Genomic DNA, 14,452 nt, shown 5'->3' on the forward strand with positions numbered 1-14,452 from the left:
ACAGTGGCCAACCAGTTCCTCCGGAGGGCCAACAACAGGGCAGAGAGGCTGAGGCCTTTGTAAGAACATCAGAAAAGCCCTGCTGGATCAGACCAGTGGTCCTTCTAGTCCAGCATCCTGTCTCACACAGTGGCTAACCAGTTTCTCTGGAGGCCCAACAACAGGACAGAGAGGCTGAGGCCTTCATAAGAACAGAAGAAGAGCCCAACTGGATCAGACCAGTGGTCCATCTAGTCCAGCATCCTGTCTCACACAGTGGCCAACCAATTCATCCGGAGGGCCAACAACAGGGCATAGAAGCCAACACCTTTCCCAGATGTTGCCTCCTGGCACTGAGATTCAGAGCTCTACTGCCTCTGACTGTGAAGATTCCCTTTAGTCACTTTTTCAGGTCATGAAGAAAACTGACTATCCCTACAATATGTGGAAGTTTTTTTCTAAAATGAATCTTTTCAGACCCAATTACAGTCATTTCTTTCATAAAGTTTTGTTTCTGGCGTGTTTATTTTATACATTTTCAGTTTCTTTTCAAAAAACACCCTCCCCCACTCAAAAAAAAAAAAAGCTCAGTGACTTAGAGCAGTTAACATTACTAGTCCTTAACAGAGGGAACAAGAGACCTCCAGGTCCTCAGAAAGGGACTAAGATGGTGTGTTTTTCCTCAAAAGCTGAAGCCTACCTTCTTGCCATCAATGCCATCGATGCCACGCTTGCCTTTCTCCCCCTGAAAGCAGAAAAAAGAATGAATAGCAAAGCACTGAAAAACTAATTTTTAAAGCAAAATTCTGTAAGGAAATCCCCAGGGCCTGGGAGATAAGGGGAGGGGCAGAAGTCAGGGTAGGTAGCAAAATGGCTGATGCTGGGCAAACTGCCAGACAATCCTTTGTATGCCACCCAGAATTCCATGAGAGAAGAAAAGTGGGATATAAGTCTAGAGAGCCAGTATAGCTGGCTCTTTACCAGAGACGAGATCTAGAAGACCCAGGTTCGAAACCCCACTTGTGCCATGGAAGCTCACTGGGTGACCTTGGGCCAGTCACACACTCCCCAGGGTTGTTGTGAAGATAAAATGGAGGACAGAATGTTGTGAGTCACTTTGGGTCCCCACTGGGGGGGTATATAAATGAAGAAAGATGAATAAATGTTATAAATAAACAAAACACACACGTACCTTGGATCCTTTTGCACCTCTGGAGCCCTGCGTGTGAGAAAAGAGTATTTAGAAAGGAGTACAGCTGTGAAGTAATATCTGCTTTGCAAGAAGATAAAATATGCCAAATTGTGGCACCCTCCCCATATTTGACCCACCATGCTGTTAGAGAAGGTACAGTGGCCAGAAAAACAACAACAGGAACAACAAAACACAGCATTGTAAGCAGTCAACAGTATGCAGAAGAATCAAATGCCTCAAGAAACTAAGTGAAAACATAGTAACAGTGATAAGTAAATTTTAAAAGATAGAAGCGCAGACTATAAGGAGATATACACCCTTACCTGGAAGTAAATCCCATTAGAACTACAGGTACTTACTTCTAAGTAAACATGCACAGGATCACATTACCCATCGATCTACAGCACACTTGCCTTGTCACCTCGAGTTCCTTTTTCTCCCTAAAAAAGGACAAGAAGAAAGAAAATGAATATATGAGAAGACAGGAGACAAAATTTAATTCCAAGATATAAGAACTAAGTTAGGAAAGAAGTCACACTTACCTTCATTCCTTGGTAACCAACAGGTCCAGGATCACCTTGCTTCCCCTAGAATAAAGCCACAAGAACAACAATCACAAATAACACTGACCTCAGGGGGCATCATCTCCATCATGGGAAAGTTCTGGAAATTTGGGGGGGGGGGTGCCAACAGAAGGCAGAGTTTGCAGAGGGAGCTCAGCAGGGATGTGACATCTTAGAGTCTACCTTCTGAAGCCACCATTTTCTCCAGGGGAACTGATCTCTGTAGCCTGGAGATCAGCTGGAATTCTGGGGAAATGCCAGGCCCCACCCCAAAAGTAGTCCAACGTAAGTTCCTCTCACGTGGATCCTGAGATCTGCAGCCAGAAATGGACTACTGCCGTGTTGTCTTGTTTACTAGGGATTTGGAAAATCAAGGAAACATCCTTTTATTGGATATATTCTGCTTGTACTGGACAGGGCTTTTTTTGAGCAGGAATGCACAGGAACGCAATTCCAGCTGGCTTGGCATTGGGTGTATGTGGCCTAATATGCAAATGAGTTCCTGCTGGGCTTTTTCTACCAGAAAACCTCATGTGTAACAATGGTGACATCAGGGGGTGCGGCCTAATATGCAAATGAGTTCCTGCTGGGCCTTTTCTACCAGAAAACCCCATGTGTAACAATGGTGACATCAGAGGTGCAGCCTAATATGCAAATGAGTTCCTGCTGGGCTTTTTCTACCAGAAAACCCCATGTGTAACAATGGTGACATCAGGGGGTGCGGTCTAATATGCAAATGAGTTCCTGTTGGGCTTTTTCTACCAAAAAAGGCCCTGGTGCTGGATATATTCTCTCCTCTCTCACATGCATTCTGGTTATGAAATCTCCTGATTGTAACGGATGACGTCTTTAAGGTGGACTGCTACATGGATCAGAACACTTTATAGCCAAATGCATTAGTATAACATTTGAAGAGGTATTGCATCTCCTCCGATCTAAACCTACAAATCAATGTATTTGATACTGCAGAGAGCCACATATTCCTAAAATGCAGTAGAATGAATTGGCACACATCCCCTGCATAGGAAACAGCAAATGTGTGTTCAGTCCATTTCCACCGTTCCTACATCGTCACAGCAGTGTTGCCAGGTTCCCCCCACCCCCCGCCAACCATCAGGAAATGGTTGAACTTAGCCAGTTGTGGGGGGGGAGGCCTCACTGGCAATGCACTCATGTTGCTCTCTGTGCACACCAAAAGTGGCATCAGCCCTTTTCCAGTGATGCTCTGGCATTTAAACAAAAGTTTTATGCAACTACTAGAGTGTCTGCAGTGATCCCCAGTGAAATGCTGATGTCACTTCTGGGCACACAGGTAGCGGCATCAGTGCATCTGGACACAGCTGATGCCCCCCTATTTTGGCTCCATTACCCCCCCCCCCCCATGGCCAGATGAGTGGAGGTTGGGAGCACCACAAGGGGATGAGGAAATCCCCTGCCTCCACTGGGGGTCTGGGAATCCAACTTTACACCAAGAGTCCCAACCTGTTGTGGAGGCTTTCCTGGATGGAAACACTGAACTGAGCCCCTAGCCTTCTGATCAATTAAGAGGAAGTTAGTCTTTTGTCAATACAGCCCCATGGCGCAGAGTGGTAAAGCTGCAGTACTGCAGTCCTAAGCTCTGCTCACGACCTGAGTTCAATTCCAGCTCGAGGTTGACTCAGCCTTCCATCCTTCCAAGGTCGGTAAAATAAGTACCCAGCTTGCTGGGGGGAAAGTGTAGATGACTGGGGAAGGCAATAGCAAACCACCCCATAAAAAGTCTGCTGTGAAAACGTTGTGAAAGCAATGTCACCCCAGAGCTGGAAACGGCTGGTGCTTGCACAGGGGACTACCATTACCTTTACCTAGTCTTTTGTCAGCTGGAAAGGTAAATATTTCCCCAGCAATAGACAGCATGAAGACCTGAATCCAAAGCTCAGTTAACAGTTAACAATATGATCTTCATTATTTACTGTTTGGCCTGAAACTAAAACCAAAGGAAATGTCTGCTGGGAATGAAGGGCTGTTTCCTGGGCTTCCAAACTCAACACAAACAAGGTGTGTAATGGGCTATTTACGGATGGGAGAGAAGCTCGCCATCTCCCCAAAATGAAAGAGCCTAGTTCTTAAAAAGAGGAGGGAAAATTACATTGACTCCACCTGCCAGCAAATTTAATCTCGAACACACCCAGGGAACACTGCCATGCTTGTACTTTGGAAAAAGGAGATTCCAAAAAAGCAGCCAATGACAGAAATCGAAGGGAACCGTGAGTCAGAGGAATCCCGTGTGGTCAAAAACAATTTTTTAAAAAACTCTTGAATGACGTGGTTTTGAAACAAGAGAAAGCTTTTATAGAAAGATGCTGAGGAAAACCACTCCCATCTAACTGAGGCGTAAGGTTTGTTCCTTACTACCAACACCTTTACCAGCCAAAAAAAGAACTGATGCCATGTTAGGCCACAAGAAGGAGGAAACTGGAATTTTTAGCCAGAGAAATATTTATTTACAAATCCTGCAGGCTGCAGTTCTCGGCCAAAGGTTTTCATACATGCTAGTAAGTGTCTTTTGCTCAGGAGCTGAAAAGTGGCTGTACGGCTTCCCAGGAAAATTGTTCAAGAGCTTAACATTAAATTACATTAAGGAAGGCTTAAGGCTAAAAGCTCTTTTGAAAACACTGAGTCATCACTACGGTCGTAAACTGTTCAAACACACAATTTGCAGGATCACGGATTTTCCCCCAACGGCCAGCCCTGGAACCTCCTGGACACTTGATGTATTTCTATGTTTATTTTCCTGTGCAAAATGCTTCTGAAGACTGCCATTGCAAACTCAGAACATTTCCCAGTTTGTTTAGTAATTCCCAGAACGATAACAACGACCTCTCCTCATTCTCAGCTGCCTGCCAATAGGGTATGTGCATAAGGTAAAATGAGCCATCAAGTTGCCACCGACTCATGGTGACCCCGAGGGGTGGAATTCTAGCAGGAGCTCCTTTGCATATTAGGCCACACCCCCTGATGTAGCCAATCCTCCAGGAGCTTACAAAAACGAACCTTGCAAGCTCTTGGGAGGATTGACTACATCAGGGGTGTGTGTCCTGATAGGCAAAGGAGCTCCTGCTAGAATTCCACTCCTGGTGACCCCACAGGGTTTTCCAGGCAAGAGAGGTTCAGAGGTGGTTTGCCATTGCCTGCCTCTGCGTAGCGACCCCGCTAGTCCTCGGTGGCCTCCACCCAAGTACCATCTAGGGCCCACTTTGCTTAGCTTCTGAGACTGGATGGGTCCATGCTACTAAACTGGTTTTTAAATATCATGAATTCATGTTTGGGAAATGGTACTGATCAGCCTTGGCATCGATCAGCAGTCCTTCACAATGATCATCAGCCTCGGATATGGATATCCATCCCCCTTCTCAAGAAAAGGTCTGCCAGGCAATGCCCAGGTGCCCAGGTGAACATCTAAATATGTAGGGCTTTTTTGTAGCAGGAACTCCTTTGCATATTAAGCCACACCCCACTGATGTAGCCAATCCTCCAAGAGCTTACAGTAGGCCCTGTACTAAGAGCCCTGTAAGCCCTTGGAGGATTGGCGACATCAGGGGTGTGTGGCCTAATGTTCCTGCTACAAAAAAAAAGCCCTGTAATGTGAAAGTCTGCTTGAAAGTCACCCTTCCAGAATTCCATAAATAGCTAGGACTAGGACACAGTGAACCACAGCTAGGATGACCAGATACAAGCAATGATGAGGACATGGCAATTTTAGTAGTTGTCCAACAGCAGGAATTCTACCAGTGTGAAGCACTGCCTACTATAGTATTATTGCACTTGAAAAAGTAATGGAATTTCCCAAGAGCTGGGTTTAAATCATACTGTTTCCAAATATATAACTCAGGGCAGCGTTCCCAATGTGGTGCCTGAGGGTGCCATGGCACCCACCAGAAACTTTTCCAATGCCCGCCAAGCATGGGTGGAATCCTAGCAGGGGCTTGTTTGCATATTAGGCCACATACCCCTGATGTAGCCAATCCTCCAAGACCTTACAAAAAAGAGCCTTGTAAGCTCATGGAGGATTGGCTACATCAGGGGTGTGTGGCCCAATATGCAAAGGAGCTCCTGCTAGAATTCCACCCCTGCTTGGTGGACTGATCCTAGAGACAGGGAGTCACCCAACGGATCCACAGCATCATGACAGACATCTCTGCTTCACACATCCTCTGGAGTTCAAAAGTGAATCAATTTTGAATCGGCTCTCCTAAGAGGAACAGCACCTCCACGGCAGTAGCAGAGAGCTCTCATTTTACAGCATGTAGTCTTTGCTCTCCCACTCAGTTGGGCTTGCCCTGCCCCAGAAGTCTTGTGCTCTGCATGAAGCAACTGACTGTGCCCTGAGACAGGAGAGTTCTTGTGCCTGCACATTTGAACTCTGGACCACCTCAAGTCATGAATGATCGTTACAGGAAGGTGTCCTGTTCGGAGAGGCTGTGCCTATGTGCTTCCAGGAAAACTGATATGTCCCCTTCTCTCAATTGTGAGAGATCTATGCAGGGGTGGAATTCTAGCAGGAGTTCCTTTGCATATTAGGCCACACACCCCTGATGCAGCCAATCCTCCAAGAGCTTACAAAAAAGAGCCTTGTAAGCTCTTGGAGGATTGGTTACATCAGGGATGTGTGGCCTAATATGCAAAGGAGCTCCTGCTAGAGTTCCACCCCTGGTTCTATGGATTATTCTATTCCTAGGTGGAATGGTAGGTGCATCAGCAGGAGAAAAATTAGGGAAACTTCTGGCTGGGGTGGATTCAGAAGTTCTTCTGGCTGCTTGAGAACGTTTTTGATATGTTATAGCAAGTTATAGCAATTTTTTTGATATGTTATAGCAAGCAGATGATGTTTCAGCCTGGTTTATGTAGATTCTAATGTGGCTCTACTCAAACCCTATGGGGTAAGAGAGTAGCATCGTGGAAGTTAATTCAGGCATCTAGTGGATAGTTCAAAACAATAATTAGATCCATGTCCCCAAATAAGGGATTCCATTACCCGATTGCCCCCCTCCCCCCCATTCGAAGGCAAAAGTGTCCTCTTACTTACAGGCTCTCCCGCATCCCCTTTTTCACCTGGCAGGCCAGGCTTCCCTCTTTCTCCCTGGAAACAAAACACCAGAGAAGGTTATAAGATCATTTTCATTCTCTGCAGAGTTTCATAGATTTCAGTGATACAAACAGGCCCAGAGCTGTGGTACCCAAAGGGAGTGCGGTCCAAGATCCCCCACCCCCGTAAACCACACAAATTTTGTTCTAAGCATCTTTGTTGCCTATAGCCTTCGATTCAGTACAAGGCTTTGTGGAATTAAAAGAGAGGACAGTACACCTCAAGTCAGCAAAAGAAAATGGCAAACCCATTCCCTCAATAAGAACTGGATTCAGTGTTAGTAGAGAAATATACTAAAAACTGAGCAGTGCAACTTGACCTAAACCATGCTCAGTTTCTCCCAGCCCCATTAAAATTCTCATAATACCACTTTGTTGCATGGCATGCCTGTTGGAGTTCATCCCTCCTTCCCCACCCTGAAAATCCCCTTTTAAAAGCACTGCAAGACTTTGCTGCCCTGTTGCATTCCAGGAGGAGCCGTGGCTCAGTGGCAGAGCACCTGCTTGGTATCCAGAAGGTTCCAGGTTCAATCCCCGGCACCTCTTGTTAAAAAGGTCCAGATGCTAGGTGATGTGAAGGACCCTGGAGAGCCGCTGCCAGTCTAAGTAGGCAGTACTGACTTTGATAGACCCAGGGTCTGATTCAATACAAGGCGGCTCAGTGTGTTCAGCGGTGCAGGGAGATTGTTATAGACTCTGAATGGTGTTATGCTTCCTCCTTTAGATGCAGGTGAAGTGACAGCTTGCTTTTGAGCGACCCCTGCTGAGCGCGGGGCAGGAAGGGGGCTCCTGATGGGACCATTTTCAGAAGGCGGTTCTAAGCAATCCCCTTCTGAAATGCCAGATAAAGGCACAAGCCTTCACAAATGCAAACTACCTTTCCATTTGAGGTCTGTGAGAAACATTTCGACACAGCGTTTGCATTCCCTCCAACCCCAGCCCTAGATCAGCTTTACAGAAATAGCACGTTGAATGAGGAACGCACCTCATATCCTGCATCTCCAACAGGTCCTGGGGGTCCTCGGGCGGGCTAGAAGACAATAGCAAACAGATATCAATTTATACCAAGAACAGTGAGGCCTACGTTCCGGTTAATACAGATCAAATGATATATTATCAATGAAAAAGCAATTGTGCTCACCTGGCATTCGTAGGAACAGCACTGCCAAGAAAGAGAAAGCACGGCGTTAGAGGGAAGAAGGAGCAGGTTTTGCAGAAGCATGGTTTCCCCAGAGAATTAAAGTGGAACACTAGCCCAGGGTTTGCCTCTATGAGGTGGAAGGACAAGAGACGTGCCATGCTTCATGCCACTACAGACAGCAAACTACACTAGTGGTTTCTCCAGCTACCTGAATGCTAATATGAGCGACGTGAACCTACAACACAGGGCCCAGCAATACTGCATGGCAGGGATAGGCCCTGAAAATGTTTATGAATTTGAAACAAAATCAGACTGTCAAGGTAGACTTCTTTCTAATGTCATTTCCATAAGAACAACAAAAATCTTATTCATGCATGCTATTTCCCCTTTTTTAAATTGCACAAACTTTTCCAATATCTATAATCGACTACCTTACTGCAGAGGTCTGCCATGAATCCGCTTAAGACAGCCTTGGTGTGATGCCACAATCCCTTCTGGCAGGTGGTGGTGGAGCTTTAGGATGAAAACAGCTGACCAGGAACTACATGGTAAACACTGAAAGTCCTTCTGCCTAGTGTCTTGAGCAGGGTTCCCCAATGTGGTGCCCACAAGCACCTTGCCACCTGGAAGTACTTCCCTTGGCGTCTGCCAAGCTTATCAGGAAGTGGGTGGGGTCACTGTAAGGCAGGGTTTGTTATTGGCTGCCCTCATTCCAATGAAAGGGTTTCTCACTGGAGAATCAGGAGGACCGGGAAACATTCCATTGTCAGTGTGTGATTCCATTTCTCTTCAGGGTTTCCTTCCTCCCAGGAAGCATGAGGTGGGAGGTTTTCCATCCAGGCCTACCTTTATGGCAGCCATTTTATATTTGGTTCTGCCTCCAGTGGCAGCCATTTTAGGGCAGCGCTCACTGTTCCCTCTCAGAATTCCAATTGTGCCCACAGGCTCAGAAAGGTTGGGGACCCTGGGTTACGGGTATGGACGGGTGGTCATTCATAAGTCCATCATGACCGCTTCCCACCAGTGCTTGAAAATGTGGGATTGTAGATACCAGGGTGACCAACTTCCAGTGGGGTTGGAGCCTAGAGATGACAGTCACCGCAGATGGTTTCTGACACCAACAGTTGACTGTTGACTGCTTTCCATTCCAATGTTTCTACATTGAGGATGTTACATTACTTTACATCAGCAGATGCAAAGATCATCTGTCTCTACAGAACTTGCTGGCCCTGTGATCTAGTCAGGAGAACAGGGCCAGCCCCAGGCTATCTGGCACCCTGCACTGATAACATCACCAAGTCATATGGGGGGTGCCTAATGTGGTGCCCTCAGGCAGCCGGCACCCTAGGCAATCACCTAGTTTGCCTAGTGGCAGGGTTGGCCCCGCAGGAGAACCTTTGGGGACTTTTATATAATGGCTAACCCTCCCACCAACCTCCTTAAAAATTAATTGGCTGTTTCTAGACAATGGAAAGAGAGAATCCTGCGCCTTTGATCAGATTTGCCATTAAAGGTTGGACTGGATGGGTCATTGGCCTGATCTAACATGGCTTCTCTTATGTTCTTAAATGGTTGTAAAACTCTGGGAAGCCAACATAGGCAGAAATGATTCCTCAGCTCAAAAAGAGCAGGGGGGAAACTTACCGCATGCTCCACATTCTCCGTCTGAAATTAATAAAACAAAGAAATCAAATGATGAGGCGGAAATTAAGAACGTATCCTTGGAAATCCATTAGGCAGACCAGAAGCAGAGATGGCAAGACTCACAATCATATCAGTGATGATATCAATTGTTTTCACAAGGTCCTGCTGAGGTGCGGTTGCCGTAAAGTTGCGGCGATAGGTGTGGTCGGTGGCGATGACACTCAGTCGGGATTCCTGGGGGGAAACAAGCACGGAGAGACAACGTGTGAACAAGCTTAATGTGTTTCTAATGCCAACTCCTTGATTCAGTGGAGATCTTTGGCAATGTGACCCATTTTCTTAATTCATAAACATATATTAAAGAAATGCAGATTGACTCCTGCATTATGTTTCACTGTGAGGAAAAAAAAGTACTTCCAAGATTCAACAGCAAGCACATGTACATGGGCCTAAGGAGGCCAAACTAAAAACATCCAGGGAGCAGGCCTTCTCTATAAAAGCACCCCAATGGTGGAATCAGCTGCTAGAAGAGGTGCGGGCGCTACGGGATCTTAATCAGTTCCGTAGGGCTTGCAAAACCGCCCTCTTCCAACTAGCCTTTTAAGATGGAACCAGAACTAATATTAAGCTATCTTGGACAAACAGAGATTGTAGCACCATTGTATTGTTTTTAGATTAATTTTAATATTAATTTATATATTGTATTTATGCCATTGTTTACTGATTTTATTATCTGTTTATTGTTATATCATGATATTATATCATGCTTTATAAGCTGCCATGAGCCTGCCTTGGTGGGGAGGGTGGGGTATAAATAAAAACATTATTATTATTATAAGTTTTGGGGTGTCTTCAGCTGTAATCTTCAGGGGAAGATTTTTTGAAGTCTGAGACTTACAACTTAAGCAGGCATTTTGTGGCAGGGTCACAGAATCACAGAGTTGAAAGGGACCTCCAGGGTAATCTAATCCAACCCCCCACACAATGCAGGAAATCCACAAATACCACCCCCTAAATTCACAGGATCTTCATTGCTGTCAGATGGCCATTCAGCCTCTGTTTAAAAACCTCCAAGGAAGGAGAGCCCACCACCTCCCGAGGAAGCCTGTACTGCTGAGGAACCGCTCTAACAGTCAGGAAGTTCTTCCTATGTTGAGTCGTAAACTCTTCTGATTTAATTTCAACCCATTGGCTCTGGTCCTACCTTCTGGAAAACAATTCCACACCAATTCTATAGGACAGCCTTTCAAGCACTTGAAGATGGTGATCATATCACCTCTCAGTCACCTCCTCTCCAGGCTAAACATATCCACCTCTTTCAGCCTTTCTTCATATGGTGTTTGTCTCTTTCCCTTTTGGACTGTATACTCACATATCTCTATTAGCATATCTACTTGCATCTGTCCTGGCCCTCAGGAAGAGGGCATATCCCACATTTAAAACAGCCTATTAGCCTGAACATTGTGTTGTTTCTTGCTTAACACTGCAATATGCTGGATCTCCATGAATCTGGACTGCCTCAAGGAAGAACAGGGTTCAAAGAGAACTGTCTCCTCTCAGTTCATAGCACACTAAGAACCTGAAGATCCAATAGCTCTACTAAGTAATATCCTTCAGGGCTTTTTTTGTAGCAGGAACTCCTTTGCATATTAGGCCACACACCCCTGATGTAGCCAATCCTCTAAGAGCTTACAGGGCTCTTAGTTCAGGGCCTCCTGTAAGCTCTTGGAGGATTGGTTACATTAGGGGGTGTGGCCTAATATGCAAATGAGTTCCTGCTAAAAAAAGGCCCTGCTGTTTCTATTCTGATTCCCTGGGTGGCAGTTGGTCTAACAACCCCCCATGCACGAGCATTTCATACCAGATGATTTGGAGAGATGGCAATGGAAAACACTTTGATGCCCAGATGCCTTGCTTCGTTGACAGCATCTTCCAGTCCTCCACAGGGTTCTTTATAGCCGTCCAAGGGATGGCCATCGGTCACCACAACCAGATATTTATTTTCCTTCTGATGAGAGCCCCTGGAAAACATTCAAGCCAGTTAAGTGATGACCAGTCAGCACTGTCTCTGTTAAGCACATCATGCCCATGCATCACAAGTCTAGCTGCCTGTGCTGGTGTATCAGCCTGTGGATCCCACCACCACCAGCAGGAACTCATTGGCATCTTAGGCCACACCCCCTGATGCAACCATTGTTTTGCACACGGCTTTTTTGTAGAGAAAGTCCAGCAGGAACTCACTGGCATCTTAGGCCACACCCCCTGATGCCATCATTGTTTTGCACGGGGCTTTTTTTGTAGAGAAAGTCCAGCAGGAACTCATTTGCATATTAGGCCACACCCCCTGATGCAACCATTGTTTTGCACAGGGCTTTTTTTGTAGAGAAAGTCCAGCAGGAACTCATTGGCATATTAGGCTGCACCCCCTGGTGCAACTATTGTTTTGCACAGGACTTTTTTGTAGAGAAAGTCCAGCAGTAACTCACTGGCATCTTAGGCCACACCCCCTGATGCCATCAATGTTTTGCACAGGGCTTTTTTGTAGAGAAAGTCCAGCAGGAACTCATTGGCATATTAGGCCACATCCCCTGATGCAACCATTGTTTTGCACAGGGCTTTTTTGTAGAGAAAGTCCAGCAGCAACTCATTGGCATCTTAGGCCACACCCCCTGATGCCATCAATGTTTTGCACAGGGCTTTTTTGTAGAGAAAGTCAAGCAGGAACTCATTGGCATATTAGGCCACACCCCCTGATGCAACCATTGTTTTGCACACGGCTTTTTTGTAGAGAAAGTCCAGCAGGAACTCACTGGCATATTAGGCCACACCCCCAGAGGACAAGCCAGCCAGAACTGCGTTCCTGTGCATTCCTATTCAAAAAAAGCCCTGACCACACCATACATTCCTCATGCTTGCACTCAGGGATACTGGAACAGAGCAACAGCATGGCATCTGGGGCTGGGTGGGTGGTGACCAAATGCAGAACCTTCTGGGTCGTGGCCGTAAAACTTTGGAGCTTCATCTCCAAGGAGAATCGTCCATATCCCTCTACTGGGGTCCTCTGCCAGCGCGTGTAGAGTTTTTTTGTTTTGTCTGCCAACTGCCACAGTCCCAAGAATAGTTTCTGGCCCTCCTTCCAGTGTTGTTTGTTTGGAAGTAGGAAGCGGCACATCACAGCCGACTTTTGATGACCCCTTATGAGGTTTTCAAGGCAAGAGATGTTCAGAGGTGGTTCGTCATTGCCTGCCTCTGCCCACAAACTAAGACCACATCCAGGCCACTAGAAGACCCGTCTAAACCCAACCGGTTTACAAGATTTGACATATCCAAGGTTTTCACATTTCCACAAGGCCAAATTCTCCCCAATTCTGTACCAGAAATCTGAGCGACATCTTCTTAAAGGATTGTGGCCAGAAGTCTAACCATCCTATTACTATTACTACTAGCAGTAGACCCAAAGCAGCTTAGTTCTCCACTCCTCTGTTTTATTCTCACAGCAGCCCTGTGAGGTAAGTTAGGCAGAGACTGTGAGCTGGCCCAAAGTCACCCAGCAAGCTTTTGTGACAGACTGGGGATTTGAACCTGGGTTTCCCAGCTCCAAGCGCAACACTTTAACCACCACACCATGCTGGCTACTGCATACTATCATTAACTTGGGCCTAAGCAGTCAAGCAGAGGAGATGGCCCTGAATGCCCTTCCCAGTCAGCCAGAATCCTTCTGCAGCATCAGGGGTGGAATTCTAGCCGGAACTCCTTTGCATATTAGGCCACACCCCTCTGATGTAGCCAGTCCTCCAAGAGCTTACAAAAAAGAGCCTTGTAAGCTCTTGGAGGATTGGCTACATCTGGGGGTGTGGCCTAATATGCAAAGGAGCTCCTGCTAGAATTCCACCCCTGCTTCTGCTCCCAATGCCTTTAACAGCCAGCTAGAAAAGGGCTCACTCGCTTTCTTCTTCCCCCCTTAACAGCATGAGAAAACCTCACTCACCCAATGAGCAGCTCTTCAATTCCTCTCTTGATGGCGCAGTCTGTGTAGGTGCCTTTGCCGATAGAAACCACGGAGGATACTCTCTTCTGCAAGTCCTCCCGCCCGTCAGGCATACGCGTGAGTCCCTTGATCACCTCCACCACATCGCTGTAATGCAGGGCACCAGCATTCCACACCAAGTTCCGGTCACACCGATAATATCTGCAGAGGGGGGAAATATTTCCTTAGCCTTGAGGCCTCTAGCACGCTGATATCTGACATAGTATATAACCCAAGTCCTCCACTGTCTTCCTCAAGACACTAAGGAAGGGAGACAGGGTTACCAGGTTCTATTTTATTTCATTTATTAATTGCTGTATCCCAGTTTGCGCTGGGCTCTGGGTGATGCACAATAAGCCATAAAACAGAAATATAAAACATTAAAATAGAAACGTAACAAAGTTAGCAGAACGCGTCCTTAAAATTTACCTCCTGAATTCTGGCCCCCATTTCTGGGTCCCACTTCAGTCCTTTACCACTGCCCTTCAACCGGGTGGTGGGAGAAAAATGGGGGCGAGGTGGCAGGGTGAACAACTGCTGACATCATGATGTGATGGAGTTACTTACAGCACAACTGGAAGCGATATCATGACATTGGCAGCAGGGGGGTTTTTTGCAGCAGGAACACCTTTGCAGAGGCTCTTGAGAGCCTGACTTACTGAACTATCTAATCTTCCTTTTGGAGAAGCCCCGGTTGTCTCCTTGCAAATAAACAGCTGATGTTTTGAGCCAGCTCGTCTCCACTGAACAGACCTGAGGGAATATTCTAACTTGGGAACCCA

At 46.4% G+C, this 14,452-nt stretch overlaps 1 protein-coding gene across 1 annotated transcript in view; it reads right to left on the minus strand.

The window, feature by feature from the left end:
• The window catches only part of COL6A1 (collagen type VI alpha 1 chain), a 73,912-nt gene that overhangs the window by 49,098 nt on the left and 10,362 nt on the right, over positions 1-14,452 (minus strand). Inside the window, exons 3-13 of the mRNA XM_060232387.1 lie at positions 13,632-13,832; positions 11,505-11,664; positions 9,767-9,877; positions 9,644-9,664; positions 8,000-8,020; positions 7,844-7,888; positions 6,800-6,853; positions 1,714-1,758; positions 1,585-1,611; positions 1,172-1,198; positions 680-724 (exon numbers count right to left, since the gene is read on the minus strand). Of these exons, the coding sequence (XP_060088370.1) occupies positions 680-724; positions 1,172-1,198; positions 1,585-1,611; positions 1,714-1,758; positions 6,800-6,853; positions 7,844-7,888; positions 8,000-8,020; positions 9,644-9,664; positions 9,767-9,877; positions 11,505-11,664; positions 13,632-13,832 (757 nt within the window). The remainder of the gene's footprint in view (positions 1-679; positions 725-1,171; positions 1,199-1,584; positions 1,612-1,713; positions 1,759-6,799; positions 6,854-7,843; positions 7,889-7,999; positions 8,021-9,643; positions 9,665-9,766; positions 9,878-11,504; positions 11,665-13,631; positions 13,833-14,452) is intronic.

The sequence above is a fragment of the Heteronotia binoei genome, chromosome 1 (genome assembly GCF_032191835.1).
Source record: "Heteronotia binoei isolate CCM8104 ecotype False Entrance Well chromosome 1, APGP_CSIRO_Hbin_v1, whole genome shotgun sequence".
Taxonomy (NCBI): Eukaryota; Metazoa; Chordata; class Lepidosauria; order Squamata; family Gekkonidae; genus Heteronotia; species Heteronotia binoei.